The 22,646-nt window shown below is 55.6% G+C and overlaps 1 protein-coding gene across 1 annotated transcript; it reads left to right on the top strand.

Annotated features, from left to right (window-relative positions):
* The first annotated feature begins 5,397 nt into the window (after nt 1-5,397).
* Evpl (envoplakin) lies at nt 5,398-22,555 on the top strand. The gene is made up of 22 exons (XM_031352578.1): nt 5,398-5,644; nt 8,565-8,664; nt 9,041-9,195; nt 9,285-9,411; nt 10,017-10,142; nt 10,386-10,424; nt 10,523-10,684; nt 10,767-10,874; nt 10,985-11,080; nt 12,401-12,526; nt 12,812-12,958; nt 13,303-13,457; nt 13,578-13,675; nt 13,869-14,041; nt 15,205-15,383; nt 15,463-15,601; nt 15,693-15,886; nt 16,155-16,305; nt 17,806-17,889; nt 17,998-18,108; nt 18,211-18,303; nt 18,919-22,555. Exons 1-22 carry the CDS (start codon nt 5,547-5,549, stop codon nt 22,360-22,362), a joined length of 6,105 nt encoding a protein of 2,034 aa, XP_031208438.1. The 5' UTR covers nt 5,398-5,546; the 3' UTR covers nt 22,363-22,555.
* The last annotated feature ends 91 nt before the right edge of the window (nt 22,556-22,646 follow it).

Raw genomic sequence — 22,646 nt, 5'->3', positions numbered from 1 at the left:
GTGTGTGTCGGTATGTGTGTGTCAGTGTGTGTGTGTGTCGGTATGTGTGTGTCAGTGTGTGTGTGTGTGTGTCGGTGTGTAGGGGACAGGGCTTCTCTCTAGTTAGCTCACAGAACTCAGGCTCAGGGGCCTTGTTCTGTGTGACTCATGTCCCTTCCTGGAAGGATTCCCTGTCTGTCTTCTGTCTCTCTGAATTGAGAGAGGACTCCAGGGAGAATCCACCTCTATTAACACTCACTGGCTTCCTTTCTACCTGATAGGACACTTTGAGAGGCAGCAAGGGTTCCGCTGGGACAAGGGACATTGGTGCAGGGGCTTTAGTAACTCCTGGGTGTTTTTCCCATCATCCCTCACCTCATGTATGTCCCTCCCTCAGTGCTTCATTTCAGAGTGAAGCTTTGCAACTCCTGCTTGCAGTGGGACACTGCCAGGCTCTCAACCCCTGCGCCCTTTCCTGGAGCAGCTAAGGGTCTCAGCAGAGCACTGAGCTGACAGCTTATGATGAGCGAGCAACCGTCATCCCTCAGTGGCCTTGGACCACAGGAAGCTCTGCTTCCTAAAAGCTGGGGTGCTGGCTTCACCCTGTCCAGGAGAGAAGGGCCCTGCTCACTCTAACGTGCTGTGACCATACACACCTAATTACACAGAAAAGCTAGTTGGTGGCAGGATTCAGAGCAGCTCCTTGCTGCCTGCACCTGAACATGCAGAGGGCTAAGAAAATCCCCAAAGATAGCAAAGAGATGCGCTGCTCTTGATTTATTAGGTGTTTTCTTCTTTGAAGACAGTTGTTGCTACAAAGGAGATAGAAAGCAGATTTAGCTGTAGAATTTACCGATGCGCCAAAGCTTCAGAGAATAAATTGGAAGCTGCCTGCATCCTGACAGTACCAATTGGAAATCTAAGCTGCTGTTCCTTTAGCATCAGGCACGCTTGCGTGATGGCTGCCCGAGGTCTGCAGAGCCTGGGGAAAGCTGTGGTCCGGACACTCCTGGGCAAGCCAGCAACCCACCAGTCCATTGCGGGTGCCTGCCTGACTTCCTCTCCCTACCATCCTCTGCCCAGGAAGGGCTCTGCAGATCTCTACAGAGGGGATGTTAGTTTCATGTAGGTTCCAAACAAACAAACAAAAAACAATTTTAAATGACACATTTAATTTAGTCTTACTGGGGGTGGGGGGTGCTCACATGCTGTGGTGTGGGTGTGGAGGTCAGAGGACAACTTTCAAGAGTCATTTCTTCCACCGTGGGTTCCTCTCCTGAAGGCTGTGATTAGAGCCTTGGCAACTCTGGTTAGTTTTGAAACTCTGCTTCCAGTCCCTTGGTGTAGAAGGCCCCAAAGGAAGAGCGGCATCCGCCTTGCCCTGCCCTCCACACACTTCTTATGCTGCCGGCTCAGGTGGGCTGTGCCATGTTTGATTCCTCTGGCATTCCATTTTATAGACACACTGCCAAAAGAACCTCCCCCAGGCAGCCATGCGGATTCCTGGGGCCCAACCTTGTTCCTCAGACTGAAGGAAGGAGGTCCCTCTAACTCCCCCACCTGGCTGTCCTCCCTAGGCCCAGTTGGTGGATGGCTTCGTTGGGCAGAGAGCACAAGGAAAGGAAGGGCATTCAGGCTGTCCAAGGGTCAGGCGACAGATTCTGTGCAAACCAAGGGCAATTTCCTGCTTCCAGGGAAACGAGAGTTAATTGGCACCATCTGCTTCCAGGGGCCAAGGCCAGCTGAAGGGGCTCCTGAGCTAGGGGCGCTTGAGACCTAGCATGTTTGCCAAGTGCCCCCCAGGGGCCTAGCTGTTCTTGTACTTAGCTGTGCTCTATGGTTCTCAGTCGGCTCAGACTTCCTCAGAGCCCACAGGCCCAGTGGCTTCTCATGAGCTGCCCCCCTCAGCCAAGTTGCAGACTAGGGACTTGAACACACTGCCGCAGAAGGACAGCACCACTCAGCTGATTTCTAACGCCTGGATCCACAGAGGAGAAAGCAGGGCAGGGGGCAGGGAGGACCAGAAGTCATGTCCCACGGGGCTGTAGGCGGGCGCTGGGGGGTCCTCTCTGTTCAGCTGCTAGGTCAGAGCTATGCTACTAAGTTTCTATTTGTTTGGTTTTGTTTCCTTCTCTGTTTTAGACAGGGTCTTGGCATCAAATTCTGCATCAATCCTCTTGCCTCTGCCTCCCAAATAGTAGAATTATAAGAAGGTATCACCATTACTGGCTTGTGCCATAGAATTTTTTTTTGTGATGGTCTCATGGGGTTCAAGCTGGTTTTGAAGTTGTTACATAGGTGAGGATGACCTTGAACCCCTAATCCTTCTCTCAAGGGCTGGGATAGCAAATGTGGTCACCTGCCTCTCAGAGAGATCCAATGTGCGCTATGGACCCAAGCCTCACCTGTATTACCGAGTTTGCTAGAAGCCACAGGCCTACTTATTTTAAATTTTATCCTTTAAAATCCATGTGAGTGTTTTGCTACATCCTTTCCTGTGCACGCTAGGCATACAAGGCTCAGGGAGGAGGAGCGCGTCAGATCCCCTGGAACCGGAGTCCCAGAGGGCAGTGAGCCACCACGTGGGTTCTAGGCATCAAACGAGGGCGTCAGATCCCCTGGAACCGGAGTCCCAGAGGGCAGTGAGCCACCACGTGGGTTCTAGGCATCGAACGAGGGCGTCAGATCCCCTGGAACCGGAGTCCCAGAGGGCTGTGCGCCACGACGTGGGTTCTAGGCATCGAACGGGGGCGTCAGATCCCCTGGAACCGGAGTCCCAGAGGGCTGTGCGCCACCACGTGGGTTCTAGGCATCGAACCGGGGTCCTTGGTAAGAGCAGCCAGTGCTCTTAACTGCTGAGCCACCTCTCCAGCCCCCTAGTTATTTATTTTTAAGACAGAGGCTCCTTAACTCCAGCTGGACTCAAACTCAATAAATAGGTAGCGATGGCCTTGAACTATTGATCTTCCCGCCTCTACTGATCCAGTCTTGAATTGTTAAGTATCACCACACTGGGTTTATGCAGCTCTGGATATCAAACCCAGGGCCTCACAAGTACCTGACTGCACTTCATCCCCAATAGTAAAAGCCAAATTAAAAAAAAAAAAAAAAAAAAAAAAAAAAAAAAAAAAAAAAAAAAAAAAGGTGGGGTGGGAGGATTAATATATTTAACTCGATATATTTAAAATATTGCAATGTATCATTAATGTTGGGGAAGAGCGTGACATTTTGTCCTTTTCTTGGAAAGCCTTTGAGAGCCAATGTACATTTTTGTACATGGAGTATACATCTCACTTGGGTTTAGGCATGTGCAGATGCTGAGCAGCCACAACAAGGCGAATGGCTGCCACGGGCAACTTTGCAGCTCTCCATAGAGACAGGGATACAAAGAGGCACAGCTTTCTCCTGCGATTTATTCCTGGGACCGATGTCCTGCCATCTGAGTGGGAAGCCCCTGGTGGGTGGGTTCCCTTCAGAGCTAGGAATCTTCCTGCCTGCAGTTGGCCAGCCCTCAGCTGGAAGCAAATTTGATTTCATCTGACAGTGGACAGTCACACCAGGAAGTCGGCTCTTGTTTTTTTCTTGTAGTGAGTCAATTAGCCCTTGAGCCGGGAGCTGTGCTCAGCCCCCACAGTGCTGGTCGCTGCCCGGAGGGCTTCTGAAGAGGAGTGGAGCCCTGTGGCTCTGACCAGCGGAGGTCTAAGCACCTTCCACTACCCCACCCCACCTCCCACAGCCACGGCTTCCTGGGAAGTGCCCTGTCTCAAAGGTGAAGACAGCTGTGTGGACACGGGCTGGGGGGAAAGGTGGTAGTTAGTGCCAACCTCTAGGCCATGCAGTCACTTAAATAGCCCCTTGGGAGAAGAGCTGATTGCAGGCGTGACATTAGTGTTTAGAAGGAAATTGTCACCGGGATTGAAATGGAGGAGGGCTGGGATGAAGGCTAAGTGGTTTGTACCCCTGATGACATCTCACTAATCATTTTGTGCCTGGAGCAGTGCACATCATAGGCCACCATGTTTCCTGTGGCTGTATGCTCTGTCAAAGCCTCCCTTGGCCTTCTTCAGCCCCCTTGCCACTAGCACCCTCTTTCAGGAGCTGAAAATGGAATCTCCTAGTCAGGTGGTGGCGCACGCCTTTAGTCCCAGCACTTGGGAGGCAGAGGCAGGCAGACTTCTGAGTTCGAGGCCAGACTGGTCTACAGAGTGAGTTCTAGGACAGCCAGGGCTACACAGAGAAACCCTGTCTCGGAAATACTAAAAAATGAAAACAGAATCTCCTTTCTAGTCTGGTGGCCATACTCAGTGGCTTCTTGGTGAGACGCAGCCAAAAGACGCCTGGGCCTCTTCCATTGCTCTTGAGCCCTGCTAGAAATAGTTGACTTGGCGCGTCAGATGTCACTAAAGACAAGCCACTACTAAAGCTTAAGTCAGTGTGATCATCAGACAGTCTGTCTGACTTGGTCGAAGCCACAAGGACCACCCGTGGCTTTTCTACCTAGAAACCAAACAGAGGAACAAAAGGGTACTTGTGGATTTCCCAGTGACCTCGGCTGAGGCTCCGCTACAGGGCTGATCAGGTGTGCTTGGGGTAGCCTGGCCTCTTAGAAGCCAGCCTAACTATCTTCTATCTGAGGGTCCAACTGGGTGGCACCCACACTTTAAAGCAGTTATGATGGTTCGCACCTGTAATCACAGCACTTGGGAGGCTGAGGAGCGAGGGCTGCTCGCCAGCTTGGGCTACAGAGCAAGAGTCTGGTTTTTTTTGTTTTGTTTTGTTTTGAATGTATATAAGCACACTGTAGCTGTCTTCAGACACACCAGAAGAGGGCATCAGATCTCATTACAGACGGTTGTGAGCCACCATGCGGTTGCTGGGATTTGAACTCATGACCTCTGGAAGAACAGCCAGTGATCTTAACCGCTGAGCCATCTCTCCAGACCAGCAAGAGCCTGTCTTAAGTTGTAAAGGGGAAAAAAAATAAATGAATGTTAGCTGCCTGGTGTGAATATCTACCAACTGCTCCGTGGGAGACAGAGCAAGGCCAGGGTGACCCCACCTCTCCACCTCTCCCAGCAGGCCAAGCTATGGGTGGGGGCCCGGTTGATAGTGGACCTTTGTGCAAAGGCCCTAGAGGTTGGCTAACCCCAGCTCTAGGACCCGCTGTGCCAGGGCCTGAACATGTGCTTGAGTCAGTCTGTCTTGCCTTGCTCCAGCCTGGCCACTTCCCCACCTGGGTGTGATCGCGGCTCTCTAGCTGGGCATGTGGGTGTAACAAGTCCAAGCCTTCGTGGGAGTCGCGCAGGCGCCCCGCCCCTGGGCCGTGCCCTCTCCTCCCAGACTGGTTGTGCAGGAGCTGGCTGTGCACGTCGGGGCGGGCGCTGGGGCATGCGCGGGCCGGGCCTGGCAGAGACACCGCACCTGCAGGGAGGAGCCTCCCAGAAACTGCCTTCCCCGACCGCCGCCCCACCTCTCCAGAGCCCGGCTAGTAGCCAGCGAAGACGCCAGTCGCCTTCCCGCCCTCCTCCCAGGAGAGCCCAGCCTGAGCCGGCACCTGCTTCACCACCATGTTCAAGGGGCTGAGCAAAGGCTCCCAGGGGAAGGGGTCCCCTAAGGGATCCCCAGCCAAGGGGTCCCCCAAGGGCTCCCCCAACAAGCATAGTCGGTGAGCGGGGCCGTGGGTAGTGGCGCTGGGATCAGGGTGGTGCAGGGCCCAGGTATGTTCCAACTACCTGTTGGCGGCAGAGCCCAGTTCTGGCATTTGGTGCCCTGAGGCCAAGGGCCCAAGGGTGAACTCTCTCCTGCCTGTGGCCCAGGTTGAGCAAGGGATGGATAGCCTGGTGCCACCCACATTCTCCTGAGGATGAGGGGTGTGGGGGACACAGGCGGAGGGTACCCTTTCAGGGTTGCTGGACAGAGTGACTGGGAACAGCAGAACCTGGCTCCCTGTTAGTCACTCAACCTTGATGGTCCACTTGGATTGGATAAGTGTGGGTACAGGGTGGATAAAAGTGAGAGAGGCTCAAGAGAGGGGTTTCTGAGCTGGACTACATCCCACCTAAAACACTTTCCCCCAGGTTCCAACCCTGGGTCTTGTCTGTCAGGAGGCCTTTCTCATGGGGGTGAGAGGTGGTGGGGTACCAGGCTCTGGTCAATAGCTCTCTGCAGAGACTTGACCATGTTCATTCCGCTCACTGGCCCCAAGCCCTCTTTAGGAGGTGACAGCCTGCCTGGAGTCAGGTGTCGGGGTGCAGAGGTGTCAAGATAAGAGTGTAGATGAAAGACTGCGTGAGATCTAGGTACCCATTACCTCGACAGGGATCAGGGTGCCAACCCAGAGGCTGGGCATCTGGGCCAACAGGAAAGGCAATACTTAAACTCTCACTGGAGCGACCTGTCTCCCTGAGGCCCTGAGCCCAGCCCAGGGTGGAGTGCATAGTTCCCAGCGGAAGCATCTCTGCCAGGAGGCCCAGGGAGTCCCAGGAGCCTCCTGGCCTCCAGTCCCTGACTCCTGTAGCTTCATTCATGCCTCCTGCTGAGGGCTCCTCGCTCCCTTCAGAGTTGTCAACTCGTCGAGCTCTTCTTTATTGAGCACCTGTGGTATGCCCGGACTGCCCTAGCCTCTGGGAATGCCCTGCAAGCAAAGCACCGGTGGCCCTCCCTTGAAGGTGCTCACTTCCGTACAATAAAAAGTAACATGTTGCCTTTAATCTCAGCACTCCAGAGGCAGAGACTAGCGGATCTGTGAGTTGGAGGCTAGGCCAGCTAGGGCCATACAGTGAGACTTGGGGTGGAGAGATGGCTCAGTGGTTAAGAGCACTGGCTATTCCAGAGGACCTCGGTTCAATTCCCAGCTTCTCCATTCACAACTGTAACTTCAGGTCCAGGGAATCCTCGTCTGGTCTCCACTGGCATCAGGCATACACATGATACAGAGATACACATGTAGGCAAAACATCTGTACACATAAAAATAAAATAATATGTCCTGGGTGCGAGGACCTGAGCTGGGTGCTTCCTATGGCTTAATTCTTCAAGTACCCAGGAGAGCTCTGTGCTCAGGGCCAGGTGTGGTGGCACATGCCAACTTAAATCCTAGCACTCAAGGTTCAGGCAGACAATCTCTATGAATTTGAGGCTAGCCTAGCCTATATAGTGAGTTTGAGCTAGCCAGGGGTACATAGTGAGATCCTGTCTCATAAGAGTAGAACTAAGCCTGTGCTGAAGATAATAAAACCCCATTTAGCCTGGCATGGTGGCTCACACCAGTAATTCCAGAACTTGGTAGTCCAGCCTGGGCAACACAGTATGTTTCAGGCCAGCCTGGGCTATAGAATAAGACTTGGTTGTTGTGGGTTCTTGTTGTTTGTGGGAGGTTTGGGTAGGTTATTTTTTATTTTGCTTATTTGTTTGAGACAGGGTTTCTCTGTGTAGCCCTGGCTGTCCTAGAACTCACTCTGTAGACCAGACTAGCCTCCAACTCACAGAGATGCTCCTGCCTCTGCCTCCCGGGTGCTAGGATTAAAGGCGTGCGCCACCACCACCCTACTGTTGTTTGTCTTTTTAAGGTAAATATATATATATATATATATATATATATATATATATATATATATATAAAATAAGTGAATCCCTAGGAATATGTTGTAGCATATGCCTATGGACTCAATGCCTTAGAAGGAAGAGGCAGGATGACGGAGCCAGTCTTGGCTATGTACTGAGGACCAACCCCTCTTGGCCACAGCCGTCTGTTGGACAGTTCTCTTCACTGGCACTCCCTTTCAAGGGTCCAGGTGCGGCCCAGCTAGTGCTTCCTTGTGGCCTAGGGTCTGACTCTGTGGCTTCCCTGTGGCCTGGGGTCTGACTCCTTCCTGTAGGGTGTTGTGCTCACTAGGATGCATATTCAGATCTGCCTGATTCCCACCCCCAGAGCTCAAGCACACAGTAGGAACTCTGAAAGCTACATGGGCAAGAAGCTTGGGGGGCTGAGCCACGGGCTTCCTCAGGGACTCAGAGCAAAGTGAGTTGGAGGCCAAGCTCTCAAGTCCCTAAAGCAGCAGGAGGATATCGGGGTAACCCAACCATCTCTTGGCCTCTCCCTGCCTGGTTCCTGCAGGGAGTCACTAAAATCACCTTACGGCTGAAGCCCCCTGGGCAAGAAGAGTGGTGGAAGTGGACGAGGCAGGCGGTGGGGAGAGGTTGGGGCTGGGGATTTGCTTCTACCCTTTGCCCGCAGTCAGCACAGTTTACCTCTCCTGAAGCCGGACAGGCCTGGGTAATTTCCTCTCTCTGGGCCACCTGCCACCACCCCAGGAAGCGGGTGGGCAGGTCTTGGAGTACCTGAAGTGTACATGCTTTGTAGCCACACACAGCCCGAGACTCTCACTTTCTAAACCCTCTACAGGGGACAGTATCCTCATCCTCTGTCTAAGGCTGAGCCTACCAGGGCTCAGACCACAGACTCTTCCCTGTAGAAGGCTGGGGGTGGGGTGGGTGGGGTGGGTCCTCCCTCCATGGCTGGGTGGGGGATAGGGGTGTGTGACAGAGGCTTTTCCATAACTGTCCTCTGCCCCGACAATCTACCAGGGCTGCAACCCAAGAACTGGCTCTGCTCATCTCCCGCATGCAAGCGAACGCTGACCAGGTGGAAAGGAACATTTTGGAGACTCAAAAGAAGCTGCAGCAGGTAAGGGCTCTGTCAGGGCAGGCGTGGAGGGGCGTGGAGACACAGAGTCAATGCCAGAGAGTCCCCAGAGGGTCTCCTGTGAAGAGAGATAGACAGCCTAGTCCTCACCTGTCCACAGCTTAAGGGAGGGCTTCCCTTCTGCACCCTGCTCCCTGCTTTGGGAGTCAAATAGAGGGCCATTTTGCTTTCTGACCTAGGTGTCCTTGCCACCTACCATATGGATGCCCTAGCCTTCTGCTTGGTGACCCCCAAGGTGGGCTGGTACAACCAGTCCCAGGGCCTGGTGGGGAGGGGCCAGTCCAGCAGGGGCAAGGGAGCAAGAACATTGGGGAAGTTGTGAGCCGTTGAGCCCTGCATGAGGGTCATGTCTCACCAGGATCGGCAGAATGGCGAGCAGAACCAGGCTTTACAACACCAGCAGGAGACTGGCCACAGCCTGAAGCAAGCGGAGGTACTCCTCAAAGATCTCTTCCTGGACGTGGACAAGGCTCGGCGGCTCAAGCACCCACAGGCTGAGGAGATTGAGAAAGAGTGAGTGAGCTGGTCTCACAGTGGAGGTGTGGGGATCCCCGGAGAAGCCAGGCCAGCTCTGACCTGACGACTCGGCTCCTCCTTGGTAGCATCAAGCAGCTGCACGAGCGGGTGACCCAGGAGTGCTCGGAGTACCGTGCTCTGTATGAGAAGATGGTGCTGCCGCCGGATGTGGGGCCCAGGGTCGACTGGGCGCGTGTGTTGGAGGAGAAACAGGTCAGGGGCAGCCATACATGGACACGTTCTCAAGGGGCTCAGAGGCACACGGGGTGCAAGACGGGATGGTGTCTACTGGAGCTTTAACTTTTAACCTGGGGGTTCACTGAGGGGGGCTTCCTGCAGAAGGCACTGAGGGGTGGAAGGACTTAGCTGGGTCATAGTGGCGAGTTGGGGACCTCCCTGGGAAGCCAAAGGCTCCCACTGGGGACACTGGGGGAGGATGGACAGGGGACATACCAAGTCACAGGACACTGAGCAGTTGTATTTGATGCATCGTGGGGAAGGGTAGGTCCTGGGTCCGGCTGGACGCGTCCAGCCCGTAGTTACTGAGGCTTGGGCTACGGGTAACACAAGAGTGTAGTGTGAGGCCTGAAGCCTGAGAACCAGTGATATGAGAACAGTCATGTCCCCACTATGGGGAACAGCTGCCATCTACCCAGGCTGCTTACCCGGCCTGTCCACTCTCTGCCTCTGTGACTGACTCTGCCCTCCTGTCTGCTGTGGGGAAGGCACAGGTGGCTGTGAGGGTGAGGTGGGGAGGGTCCTCTGGGCTATAGGCCACAGACCTTCCTGGTAGGACTGAGGACCTGGCTCTTCTGCAGAAGCTGGTCCGTGAGGGCCAGTACGGGCCTGGGATGGCAGAGCTGGAACAGCAGGTGGCTGAGCACAACATCCTGCAGAGAGAAATCGAGGCTTATGGGCAGCAGCTGCGGACGCTGGTGGGACCGGTGGGTACATCCCTGTACAGCCTGGGGTGGATCCCCCTTCCTCCCATCACAGTCAGGCCAGATATTCTGGCCTTAAAGGGAGAGTTAAAAGGGAGTGATGTGGGGGCAGGAATGAGCAGGGTGGGGCAAAAAGGAGAAAGGGAGGGGGAGAAAGAAAAAAAGGGGGGAGTGATGTTGGTGGGGGTCAGCCTATATTTGGGGAGCCATCACACTAAACCCTGCTTCTCTCTATGGTTGAGGCAGGATGCAAACACCATCAGGAACCAATATCGTGACCTACTGGTGAGCTGGGGCTACTGTTGGTGGGAGCGCTTTGCCTCAACCCTTCCTTCCCTGGGGTTACTGTTGCTGAAGGCCACCTCCTTCTCTCCTGAGCACAGAAGGCGGCCTCATGGCGCCGACAGAGTCTGGGGAGCTTGTACACACACCTGCAAGGCTGTACGAAGCAGCTTAGCGCCCTGGCAGATCAACAAGGCCGCATCCTGCAGCAGGATTGGAGTGACCTCATGCCTGACCCCGCCGGCGTGAGGCGAGAGTATGAGGTCTGTGGGGACAGACTGGGGCAGCGAGGGGTGTCTGGGGCCATCTTCCTGCTCATGGCTGTCTCTGCTTCAACCATCTTAGCACTTCAAGCTGCATGAGCTGCTGGCCCAGGAGCAGAGCATAAACCAGCTGGAAGATGACGCAGAGCGCATGGTGGAGCTAGGGCACCCGGCCATCGGGCCCATCCAGGTGTGGAGGTCCTGCCCACCCATCCCCCACCCCCTTACCCTCTGCTCCCCAAACAGAATAAGGGGCTGGTGGGTGTGGCAAGATTTCAGTGCTCACCTGCTGTGCTCCAGGTCCACCAGGAGGCCCTCAAGATGGAGTGGCAGAACTTCCTAAACCTTTGCATCTGTCAGGAGAGCCAGCTGCAACGTGTGGAGGATTACCGTAGGGTGAGCCTGTGGCTGGGGACCCAGGGTGGTGGCTGCAGAGGAGTTGGGTGGTGGTGGGGGTTCAAGGACAGAGCTGGGGCATTATGCCTAAGTCCCTCTGCGGGTATAGTATCAAGAATGACTTTTTCAGCAGGGCTATTGCAAGTGAGTTTATTTTTCTAATTTTTAAACTTAATTATTTTGAAACAGAGTCTCATGTAACTCAGGCGACCTCAAACTCATGATATAGCTGAGGATGGCACGAACTTCCGACCCTCCTAAGTGATGCTCTTAAGGCTTGCACCACCACACCTTTTAATGTGGTGCTGGGACTTGAACCCAGGGCCTCTCTATAAACCCTACAAACTAAGTTGTATCTCCTGCCCCTGAGTTATTTTTCCTTTTTTTTTCCTTTTTAAAATTATTTTATTTTAAGCTATGTGCACATGTATATGTCTGTGTGTGAATATGTCATACGAGTGTGGGTGCCTGGGAGGCCAGAAGCGGGCAGATCTCTATGAATTCCAGGACAGCCTGGTCTACCCAGCAAATTCAAGGCCAACCAAGACTATATAGCAAGACCCCTGTCTCAAAAAAAAAAAATTAATAATAAAAAACATAACAGATGGGGTCTAGTGTGGGAACCATGGCTGGAGGGTCTACATATAGCCTAGCACTTGGGGAGCAGAAAGCAGAATGGCAGGCTTGAGGCTAGCCTGTGCTACTTAATGAAGCCCTATTGCAAAAACAGAAGATAAAGTAACTAGGGGGGGAGCTCAGTACTAAACATTCGCCTGCCATGCACCAGACCCTTAAGTACAAAAGCCAGTGCATTGTGACACTAACAGCTATTTTCAGTGAACCAAAAATGTCCCATGTGTGGACATCCCCTTTTAAAAAGGTCCCACGGAGCCAGGCAGTGGTGGCACACACCTTTAATCCCAGCAATTGGGAGGCAGAGGCAGAGGCAGAGGCAGGCAGATTTCTTAGTTTGAGGCCAGCCTGGTCTACAGAGTGAGTTCCAGGACAGCCAGGGCTACACAGAGAAACCCTGTCTCGAGAAAAACAAACAACAAACAAACAAAAAAGGTCCCATGGTCTGGGTAGATGTAGCTAGTCTTTGCTTAGCTGGTTGAGATTTAATCTGGTTTTTTTTTTCCTCTTTTGTTTTTTGTTGTTTGTTTGTTTTGTTTTTTGTTTGAGTGTAGTTGGCCTGGGCTTAGCCTGACTTGAAGTTTATCCTAGTATGGCTTTAGCCTGGTCCATGTGCAGCTATTTTGCAGGGTCAGTGGGTTAGTAGGTTGCTCCCTGGCTCTGCCCTTGACCACCCAGTGACCTTAGTTCCAGGAAGAGGCAGAATCGGTCAGTCAGACCCTGGAAAAGCTCAGCTCCAACCTGGACACCAAGTTTGGCTCTGGCGATGGGGACTCCTCCAGCTCCCCCACAGAACTCCTGCGAAAGCTAGAGGTGAGAGTCCCACTGGGCCATCTGCATCCTGCCCCTGGGTTGGCGCTTTCCCTCTAGAAAAGAGGTCCCCAGGAGAAGCCTGGCCCAACTCTGAGGTCCCCTCAGCTTCTTCCCGTGTGGTTCTAGCCAGCATCTGTACCCTCAATCCCTCCATCCATTCACAGATGGTCTGAAGTAGCTTTTCCCCTGACAAAGGCCATACTCCTCTTGGGACATAGAAAGGAGGGAGGCAGGTGGCTTCTACTGCACCCTGGCCTGAGCTCCTGTTGCCTGGGTTCCCAACAGGCAGAGGAGAAGCAATTGGCCATAGCAGAGAGGGCTGTCGGGGAGCTGCAGCAGCGAAGCCAGGAGGTGGCCCCACTGCCACAGCGCAGGAACCCAGTCAGGCAGCCCCTGCACGTGGACAGCATCTGTGACTGGGACTCAGGAGAAGTACGAGCTCCACTCGCCCTCCTCGCCCGTCCCAGCCTCTGTCCCCCACCTCCCCACAAGGCTTCAGTCTCATCTCCACCCGCCCTCCTCGCCCGCCCCAGCCTCTGTCCCCCACCTCCCCACACGGCTTCAGTCTCATCGGTCACCCCTCCAGACCTTCCCTCTTCTCACTCCTTCCCTGATGCAGCCCCATCCCTCTCACACACACCCCACCTCTGATCTGTCCTTATCTTTACCCCAGCCCCTCCCACCTCCTCCCCAGCCTGCTGTCTCCACCCATCTTGACCCTAGCCACCTCTCCAGTCCCAACCCTCCATCCCACATGAGCCCCTCTCCATCCTCAGGTGCAGCTGCTTCGGGGAGAGCAGTACACACTCAAGGATAATGCTGACCCATACACGTGGGTGGTTCAAGGCCCTGGAGGAGAGACCAAGAGTGCCCCAGCTGCCTGCCTCTGCATCCCAGCACCAGACCCTGAAGCCGTAGCCAAAGCCTCCAGGTGGCTCACCCCAGAATGCCCACATGCACCAGGGCCAACGCTTTCCTTTGAGGCGATGGGTGCTAGGGCTGGATAGGCAGACAGACAGACAGACAGACACCCTCCTCTCGTCCTCTCCAGGCTGGCTACAGAGCTGCAGACCCTGAAACAGAAGCTGTCTACAGAGAAGAGCCGCCTGAAGGCTGCTGTTGTAGATCACTTACAGCCTGGCCAGAAGGGTACCAGAGGATGGTCAGGGAGGGCACTGATGGGTGGGTCATGCCGGATAGGAGGTATTCCATCTCTACGACTAGGCTATTCTTCCCTAAATTAGGCCCTGCCCATCTTCCAGGTCCTGCAGGCACCCAGGAAGGGCCTATCTCAGGCCGACGTAAGGTCGGCCTGGATACTCACTAACACTTATGTCCCCAGCTCCGGCAGGCTCAGCCCCAGCTGACCCACAGGCTCAGAAGCTCCTGTCACAGATGACCCAGCTGGATGGGGATCTGGGACAGATAGAGAGGCAGGTGCTGAGCTGGGCCCGGAGCCCACTGAACCAGTCTTCTCCGCTGAAGGACCTCGAGGACCGAATCCACAGCTGTGAGGTAAGTGAGCGGCCTTGAGAGCAGGAAAGGGCCCTGCCCTGAGGGTGTACACACTCCTGAGGCTATGGGCTCAGAAAATAGGGCTCCCATCCTGGTTCTTCCACCGACAGGCTCTGTCACCGTGGACAAGTCAATACTCTGAATTGGTTTTCTTACCTCTGGGGTGGTACCTGCATCCTTGGGGCACCCAGGAGGTGAAGTGTGACAAAGCCTGGCCTAGAGTAGGGACCCCCCGACTTATGGACGTTTTTCTCATGAGAATTGTGGAAACAGCAAGGGAGCGGGGGCTATCCCATAGGGGGAGAATTCTAAGTGATGTAAGAAAAGCCTACCCGGAGGGATGCAAATACTGCCTTGGCAGCCGGTGATGGCCATGTTCTCCGACACATGAACCCTGAAGGTGCCCAAGCACTCTGGTGTGCCTTCCAAACCGGTTTCTGTTCAAATAGAGCATACCATCAGTGTTTGGATTTTTAAAAATGTGAACCATGTTCATTTACATTGTTGTCTAACCTGTTCTGGTCTGTCTGCCATGCAGTAAAAACAGGGGGTGGGGGGCAGCTCCCAGCCTGGCCAGGAGGGAGGGAAGAGGCTTCCCAAGGGCGGGGGGCGGGGGATGTGAAGTCAGGGTCTGCATGAGGATGCTCCAACGGGCATAGTGGGAGGAAGCTGGGTGCTCGCTCATTGGAAGATCTCACAGATAGGACCCTGGTGGAAGGGAAGGCGTGGGTGGGTATAGGATGCTGGAGGCTGATGGCTGACCCTGCCACACCAAAACAGTGAGGTAATTGTGATGAGAGACGGAAGGCAGCTGCCCTAAGTGAACTGAGCCAGGGTTCTGCCTGCTTAGCCTGAAACAACAGCAGGGTACGGAGCTGACAATGACCAGGACACTGGCTGACAGCAACCCCAGGCCACAGTGTGCCTGGTTCTTGTTGCTGAGGACCTGATATACAGGATCTCATTTTACCCTCCAATCCAGTCAGTGGATGAAGAGGCTAGGGGTGTGGGTGGGGGCTGAGAAAGGTGGTCCTGCCCTAGGCTATCCCCATGGGGACAAGAAGAGGCAGGCCTGACCCCTACGACCACGCCTTCACAGGCATAGGGTTAGGTGACCCAGAAATCCCTGACGGTGTGCTCTGCCTGCTCTCCCCCTGACCCAGGGCACAGCACAGCGCCTTCAGAGCCTGGCAGCCGAGAAGGAGGCAACCCAGCAGGAGTGTGAGGCGTTTCTGTCTACTAAACCTGCAGGCTCCGCTGCCTTGCAGCTGCCTGTGATCCTCAACAATGTCAAGAACAGATACAATGATGTGCACGGCCTGTGCCACCTCTTCGAGGAGAAGTGAGTGCTCGGGAGAGCCCGTCTGAAGGGCATCATCGGGGTATGGGGTTGAGCTGGCTGACTTGCTTCCTCACCGCAGAGCCAAGGCCGCTCTGGGCCTGGAAAAGCAGATCCAAGAGGCAGACAGGGTCATCCATGGCTTTGAAGCCGCCCTGGCCCAGGAGGGCCCCATCCCTGAAGGCTCTGGGGCACTGCAGGAGAGGGTCAGCGAGCTGCAGGTAGGGTTCCTGAGAGGAGGGAAAGTAAGGAGTGGCCTGAGTCTCCCAAGGAGCTTGGAGCACGCTCCATCCTGTTCTCCCTTTTCCACAGCGCCAGCGGAAAGAGCTCCTCCAGCAACAGGCCTGCGTGCTGGGGCTACACCGCCAGCTGAAGGCCACTGAGCATGCGTGCGGTGCGCTGCAGAACAATTTCCAAGAGTTCTGCCAAGACCTGCCGCGCCAGCAGCGCCAGGTGCGTGCCCTCACTGACCGTTACCACGCTGTGGGGGACCAGCTGGATTTGAGGTAAGTAGAAGGAAAGAAAGGGTGCCCAGGCACTGATGCCAATGGGCACTGATGCCAATGGACACTGATGCCAATGGGCTAGTGACTTAACCCCTATACTTAATTCCCTCCCTTATGAGTGCCAGGCAGGCACCGTTCACTGTCTCTGAGACACAATCTCCGTTACCCACATGGTCTGTCTGACGCTCAGGGCAGCCTCCTCTGTGCACCCTGAGCCCATCCCTGGAGGTCACTTCTCATGCCTGTATGGGACCTTGTCCTCTGGCAGGGAGAAGATACTGCAGGATGCCAGCCTTACTCATCAGCAGCTCAAGAACTGCAGGGACAACCTGAGCTCTTGGCTGGAGCAGCTGCCCCACCACCAGGTGCAGCCCAGCGACGGGCCAAGCCAGATTGGCTACAAGCTTCAAGCACAGAAGGTGAGGGGCCAGCGCTATGGGGGTGGACATTACCTGAGTCAGGGCCTGGCCTAGGGCTGGGGCCTCCAGCTACCTGTTTCTTTCCAGCCACCCCCCAGCAGGGTCAGCTGCCTGTTTTCATGAGGTCGAGGCCCAAAAGCAAGAGGCTTCATAGGTCAGATCAGGAAGCGGTGGTAGCTGGCCCTTGCCCCTCCATAGTGTCCTCAACAGTGCTTTCCCCTGGTGGGATTCTCTTTATCCTTGTTAAGGCCGAAGGGGAGAAAGCAGGTGTGGAGGGCACAGAGGGGAGAAAGCAGGCGTGGAGGGCACAGAGGGGAGGAAGCAGGCGTGGAGGGCACAGAGGGGAGAAAGCAGGCGTGGAGGGCACAGAGGCACATCCTCAGACACTCCACCTGTTGGGCAAGTCCATCCCTGCTGCTTTTAGAGATGGGCCAGCCACTAGCTTGGTGTGACCACCCCCTGGTGGACACATGTGGGAGTGAGGGCAAGTGACCTCTGAGAAAAAAGCCCCAGAGTCAGGTAGATGAGAAATGTCCCCTCAAAGGACTCTGGTCCCTGGGAGACAGGGACAGACCGTGCAGGTTCTTCTAAGCACAGGACGGAATCTGGACTTGACATTACAGCATTGGGAGTCCTGGGGGAAGAGGGTCACCCTCAGACTGAAAGTTGTCTGGAGGCCTCTGAGGAGCCAGGACAGAAGTTCAAGGTCAAGGGGGCGGGGGCGGGGGCGGGGCCCTTCCCAGAAAAATGAAGCTGGACTTCTCAGAGCATTTGGTACCTTTCTTCTTTTGTGTTCTCTCTGTCTCTCTCTGTCACTCTGTCTCTCCCTCTCTCACTCTCTCTCTCTCTTTCTGATACAGGTTTCTCTGTGTAGCCCTGGCTATCTCTCACTCTGTAGACTAGGGTGGGCTCAAACTCATAGAGATCTGACTGCCTCTACATCACTACTGCCTGTCTGTCTTATTTTCTCTCTCTCTCTCTCTCTCTCTCTCTCTCTCTCTCTCTCTCCCTCCCTCCCTCCCTCTCTCTCTCTCTCTCCCTCTCTCTCTCTCTTTCTCTCTCTCTCTCTCTCTTTCTCTCTTCTTTCTCTTTCTCTTTCTTCTCTTCCTCTTCTTCCTCCTTTTCCTCCTCCTCCTCCTTTTAGATTCTAGGTGAATCAAAATGTATACCCAGGGTTCAGAACGACTGGATGACAGTGGTTTCCAGAGGCTGGTCCTCGGAAGCTTGTCCAAGATTTTCCTTCTCAAATGGTGCCCCAGGGCTACAGGGCTCACTGGGCAGTTGGATCCAGCAGATCTGTGGCCTAATGACACTAGAGCTACAGTGTAAGAGCCACTGGGCCAAGACAGAACTCTAGGGCCATCAGACAAGAACATCCAAGAGAAGGGAGGCATCCCTGAGTTCTTGTTGCCTGTGTGTGCTGGCTAATTGTGGGGGGGATACCAGCTGGAAGGAAAGGAGCTCTCCCAGCCCCCGTGACGCTTGCCTCCTCCTTGGCAGAGGCTGATACAAGAAATCCTGGGGCGTGAGCAGGACCAGGCCACAGTGTCTCGCCTCACCCGGGACCTGCAGGAGGCCCTCCGGGTGAGCACTTTTACTTCGGCTTCTCCGTTATCCCACCAGCCTCCTTCCCTCTTCCAGCCCCCGATCCCCCATGTCCAGTCTCTGTAAGTGACTTTCCCTCCTGTTCAGGACTATGAGCTGCAAGCAGATACCTACCGCTGCTCCTTAGAACCAGCCTTGGCAGTGTCCGCCCCTAAGAGACTCAGGGTGATTTCCTTGCAGGAGAGCATCCAGGCTCAGGTGAGGCTGGTCCCGGCAGGGTTTAGCATCTCTTGGCACCAGCTCTACAGCTCCTCTGGCTGGAGCTGACTCTGTTGTTCCTCTCCCTGCTTTGCTCCCCAGGAGAAGAACCTTGCTAAGGCTTACACCGAGGTTGCCGCTGTGGAACGACAGCAGCTGTACCAGCTCGAGTTTGCTAAAAAGATGCTGAAGAAGGTAAAGAGATGGTACCCACCTGTGATCACAGCAGACAACCTGGTCTGGGGTGGGCCTGGCTGGATGTCACCTTCCTCCCTGCAGCCTTAGCCTCTGGACAGGACTGGGCATGAAGATTTCTCCAGAAGTTCATACAGGCTGTGCCTGTTCCAGGCAGGCTCTGGAGGCGCCCTCCAGTCTTTACTTAGCCATAAGCAGTCCTCTGACAGGGACAAGAGAGCTTTAGAGTGCCAAGAAATGCTCCGTAGTCCTCTGCCTTAAGACCCAGTCACATAGGCAATAGGCCATCTAGGTCTCCGTTGTGGGTTGAGCAGAAGCCAGGAACTCTTTATGGTGCCTGTCTGTGGCTTGCCAGCTCTTCTCTTCCTGAGTCATCACCAGGAGTGGGGCTGGGGAGGCGCGGCCCCTGCCTTGTGTCTGAGTGAGCGGTTCAGAACCCTCTATCCCATAACCCAAGTCTTCAGCCCCATTGACCAGGATCTACTAGGACGTCTAAGAAAGCAGGGTGGGGTCTCTGACCTCAGGGGTGGGGTGCAGAAAAATGGGGCTCCAATCTTTTCTCCGCTCACCCAGGACTGTCTCTCTCTCTCTCTCTCTCTTTCCCGGTCACCACAGAGGGAGCTTAATGAGGACATCCAAGCCATCCACATCGCAAGACAGGGATCTGGGAGTCTGGCACACGAAAGGACGGAGTCAGAGGTCCTGAAGACGCAGCTGGAGAAAGAGAGGAAGCGGGTGGCTGAGGTGCAGCATGAACTGGAGGAGCAGAGGCAGCAGCTGCTGCAGCTGAGGACCCAGCAGCCTGTGGCGCGGCTGGAGGAGAAGGAAGTGGTGGAATTCTACCGGGACCCCCAGCTGGAGAGGAATGTGTCTCAGGCATCATCCCAGGTGGAGGAAGAGGGCAAGAGGCGGGCCCGCCTACAGGCCGAGCTGGAGGTGGTGGCCCAAAAGGTGGTCCACTTGGAGGGCAAGAGGAAGACCATGCAGCCTCACCTGCTGACCAAAGAGGTCACCCATATTGAGAGGGACCCTGGCCTGGACAGCCAGGTTACCCAGCTCCACAATGAGATGGAAAGGCTGCGTGGGGAGAACGTCGTCCTCTTGGCCAGGCTGGAAGAACTGAAGGATGAGCTGCTGGCCCTGGAGCAGAAGGAGATGAACGTGAAGGAGAAGGTCGTGGTGAAGGAGGTGGTTAAGGTCGAGAAGGATCTGGAAATGGTTAAGGCCGCACAGACTCTAAGGCTACAGATCGAGGAAGATGCCGCACGGAGGAAGGGGGCGAAGGAGGCCGTTGCCAAGATACAGGCTCGCATCAAAGACCTGGAGCAGGCGATCAGCTCGGTGGAGCCCAAGGTCATTGTGAAGGAGGTGAAGAGGGTGGAGCAGGACCCCGGCCTTCTCAAGGAAGCTTCCAGGCTGAGAAACCTCCTGGAGGAGGAGAAGAAGAACAATGTCACGTTGGCCAGGGAACTGCAGGAGCTGCAGGACAAGTACAGGGTGGTGGAAAAGCAGAAGCCCAAGGTGCAGCTGCAGGAGCGCGTCAGCGAGATCTTCCAGGTGCACCCCGAGACGGAGCAGGAGATCCTGAGGCTCCAGGCCCAGCTGCAGGAGACGGTCAGCAAGAAGAGCAGCGTGGAGCAGGAGGTGGAGAAGCTGCTGCCTGGGCTAGAGGTCCTGCGGGCTCAGAAGCCCATGGTGGAATATAAGGAAGTGACGCAGGAGGTGGTGAGGCACGAGAAGAACCCCGAGGTCCTGCGGGAGATCGACCGGCTCAAAGCTCAGCTCAATGAACTGGTCAATACCAATGGGCGCTGTCAGGAGCAGCTCATCCGGCTCCAGGGTGAACGTGATGAGTGGAAGCGGGAAAGGTCCAAGGTGGAGACCAAGATGGTGAGCAAAGAAGTCGTGCGGCACGAGAAGGATCCGGTGCTGGAGAAGGAGGCTGAGAGGCTCCGGCAGGAGGTGCGGGAGGCTGTCCAGAAGAGGCGAGCCACCGAGGACGCTGTGTATGAGCTGAAGAACAAGTATCTGCTGCTGGAGAGGAGGCGCCCCGAGGAGCAGATCGTAGTGCAGGAAGTGGTGGTCACCCAGAAGGACCCGAAGCTGCGCGAGGAGCACAACAGGCTAAGCCGCAGCCTGGATGAGGAAGTGGGGCGGCGGCGGCAGCTGGAGCTGGAGGTGCGGCAGCTGGGCGCCATTGTGGAGGAGGGGGAGGCCATGCTCAGCTTCGAGGAGGACCGCAGCAAGAAGCTGGCCGCCGAGAGGGAGCTGCGGCAACTGACCCTGAAGATCCAGGAGCTGGAGAAGCGGCCTCCTGCCCTGCAGGAAAAGATCATCATGGAGGAGGTAGTCAAGTTAGAGAAGGACCCGGATCTGCAGAGGTCTACAGAAACTCTGCGGGGAGAGCTGGATCAGGAGAAGAGCCGGGTGATGGAGCTGCACCGGGAGTGCCAGACCCTGCAGGTTCAGGTCGACCTCCTTCAGAAAACTAAGTCACAGGAGAAGACCATATACAAGGAAGTGATCAGGGTGGAGAAGGACCCGGTGCTGGAGGGCGAGAGGGCCCGAGTGTGGGAGAACCTTAACCGGGAGCGCGCAGCCCGCAAGGGCCGGGAGGAGGATGTCCGGAGCTTGCAGGAGAGGATCGACCGAGCCGAGGCTCTGAGGAGATCCTGGTCCCGCGAGGAAACTGAGCTCCAGAAGGCCCGGGACCAGGCGAGCCAGGACTGTGGGCGGCTGCAGAGACAGCTGCGAGAGCTGGAGCAGCAGAAACAGCAGAAAGCCCGACAGCTACAGGAGGAGGGCAGGCTGCTTAGCCAGAAGACGGAGAGCGAGCGCCAGAAGGCCGCCCAGCGGAGCCAGGCCGTCACACAGCTCGAGGCTGCCATTCTCCACGAAAAGGACAAGATTTATGAGAAAGAGAGGACCCTCAGGGACCTGCACACCAAGGTGAGCCGCGAGGAGCTCAACCAGGAAACCCAGACACGGGAGACCAACCTTTCCACCAAGATCTGCATCTTGGAACCGGAGACTGGGAATGACATGTCTCCTTACGAGGCCTACAAGAGGGGAATCATCGACAGAGGCCAGTACCTCCAGCTGCAGGAGCTGGAGTGTGACTGGGAGGAAGTCACCACCTCCAGCCCTTGTGGGGAGGAGTCTGTGCTCTTGGACCGCAAGAGCGGGAAGCAATACTCCATTGAGGCCGCCCTCCGCTGCCGCCGCATCTCCAAAGAAGAGTACCACAGGTACAAAGATGGCCACCTCCCCATCTCCGAGTTTGCCTTGCTTGTGGCAGGGGAGACCAAGCCGAGTTCCTCACTTTCCATTGGCTCCATCATCTCCAAGTCTCCAGGCTGCTCCCCAGGCCCCCAGAGTTCCGGCTTCTTCTCCCCAGCCCTCTCTCTTGGGCTCACTGAAGATAGCTTCCCCATCGCTGGGATTTACGATGCGACCACTGACAACAAGTGTAGCATCAAGGCAGCTGTGGCCAAGAACATGCTGGATCCCATCACCGGGCAGAAGCTGTTAGAGGCCCAGGCAGCCACAGGAGGCATTGTAGACCTTCTCAGCCGAGAACGCTACTCCGTACACAAGGCAGTGGAGCGGGGACTCATTGAGAACACCTCCACTCAACGGCTGCTCAACGCTCAGAAGGCCTTCACCGGCATCGAGGACCCAGTCACCAGGAAGAGGCTGTCAGTGGGTGAGGCCATCCAGAAGGGCTGGATGCCCCAGGAAAGCGTGCTTCCCCACCTGCTGGCGCAGCACCTGACCGGGGGCCTCATCGACCCCAAGAAGACGGGACGCATCCCTGTCCCTCAGGCTGTGCTCTGCGGGATGATCAGCGAAGACCTGGGCCAGCTCCTGCAAGATGAATCCGGCTACGAGAAGGATCTGACAGACCCCATCACCAAGGAGAGGCTGAGCTACAAGGAGGCCATGGGGCGCTGCCGCAAAGATCCTCTCAGTGGTCTGCTACTACTCCCAGCCATGCTAGAAGGCTATCGCTGCTACCGCGCAGCCTCCCCCACCCTGCCTCGCTCCTGTGTGCGTTGATGAGGGCACTGCAGGCGGGGAGAGAGGATAAACGCGCCGCCTTGCCTGGAGCCGCGGAATCCGAGGCAGCAGGTCCTCCTGGGAACCCACCTCACTGCACACAGTCATTTGTGGTGTTGGGCTCTGTCCCCAAACATGGGAAGCTCTAGTGTTCCTCCCCACCCCATGCTTCTAATAAATGAATTATCTTGGTGCCCAGTCTCCTCTCATTTGGGGTGGCAGGGTCAGTCTGTGGAGGGCGTGAGCCCAGGAGCACACTGCTTAGGGACTTTCCCCCCAAAAGT

The sequence above is a fragment of the Mastomys coucha genome, unplaced genomic scaffold, assembly GCF_008632895.1.
Source record: "Mastomys coucha isolate ucsf_1 unplaced genomic scaffold, UCSF_Mcou_1 pScaffold5, whole genome shotgun sequence".
Taxonomy (NCBI): Eukaryota; Metazoa; Chordata; class Mammalia; order Rodentia; family Muridae; genus Mastomys; species Mastomys coucha.
This window is presented reverse-complemented; position numbering and strand designations above follow the sequence as displayed.

Bases quoted from the DNA above. Each gene is read 5' to 3' on its own strand.
- Evpl (XM_031352578.1), top strand. From the start codon at position 5,547: ATGTTCAAGGGGCTGAGCAAAGGCTCCCAGGGGAAGGGGTCCCCTAAG. The intron at 5,645-8,564 runs GTGAGCGGGGCC...ACAATCTACCAG, and splicing joins TCCCCCAACAAGCATAGTCG to GGCTGCAACCCAAGAACTGG. The intron at 12,527-12,811 runs GTGAGAGTCCCA...GGTTCCCAACAG, and splicing joins AACTCCTGCGAAAGCTAGAG to GCAGAGGAGAAGCAATTGGC.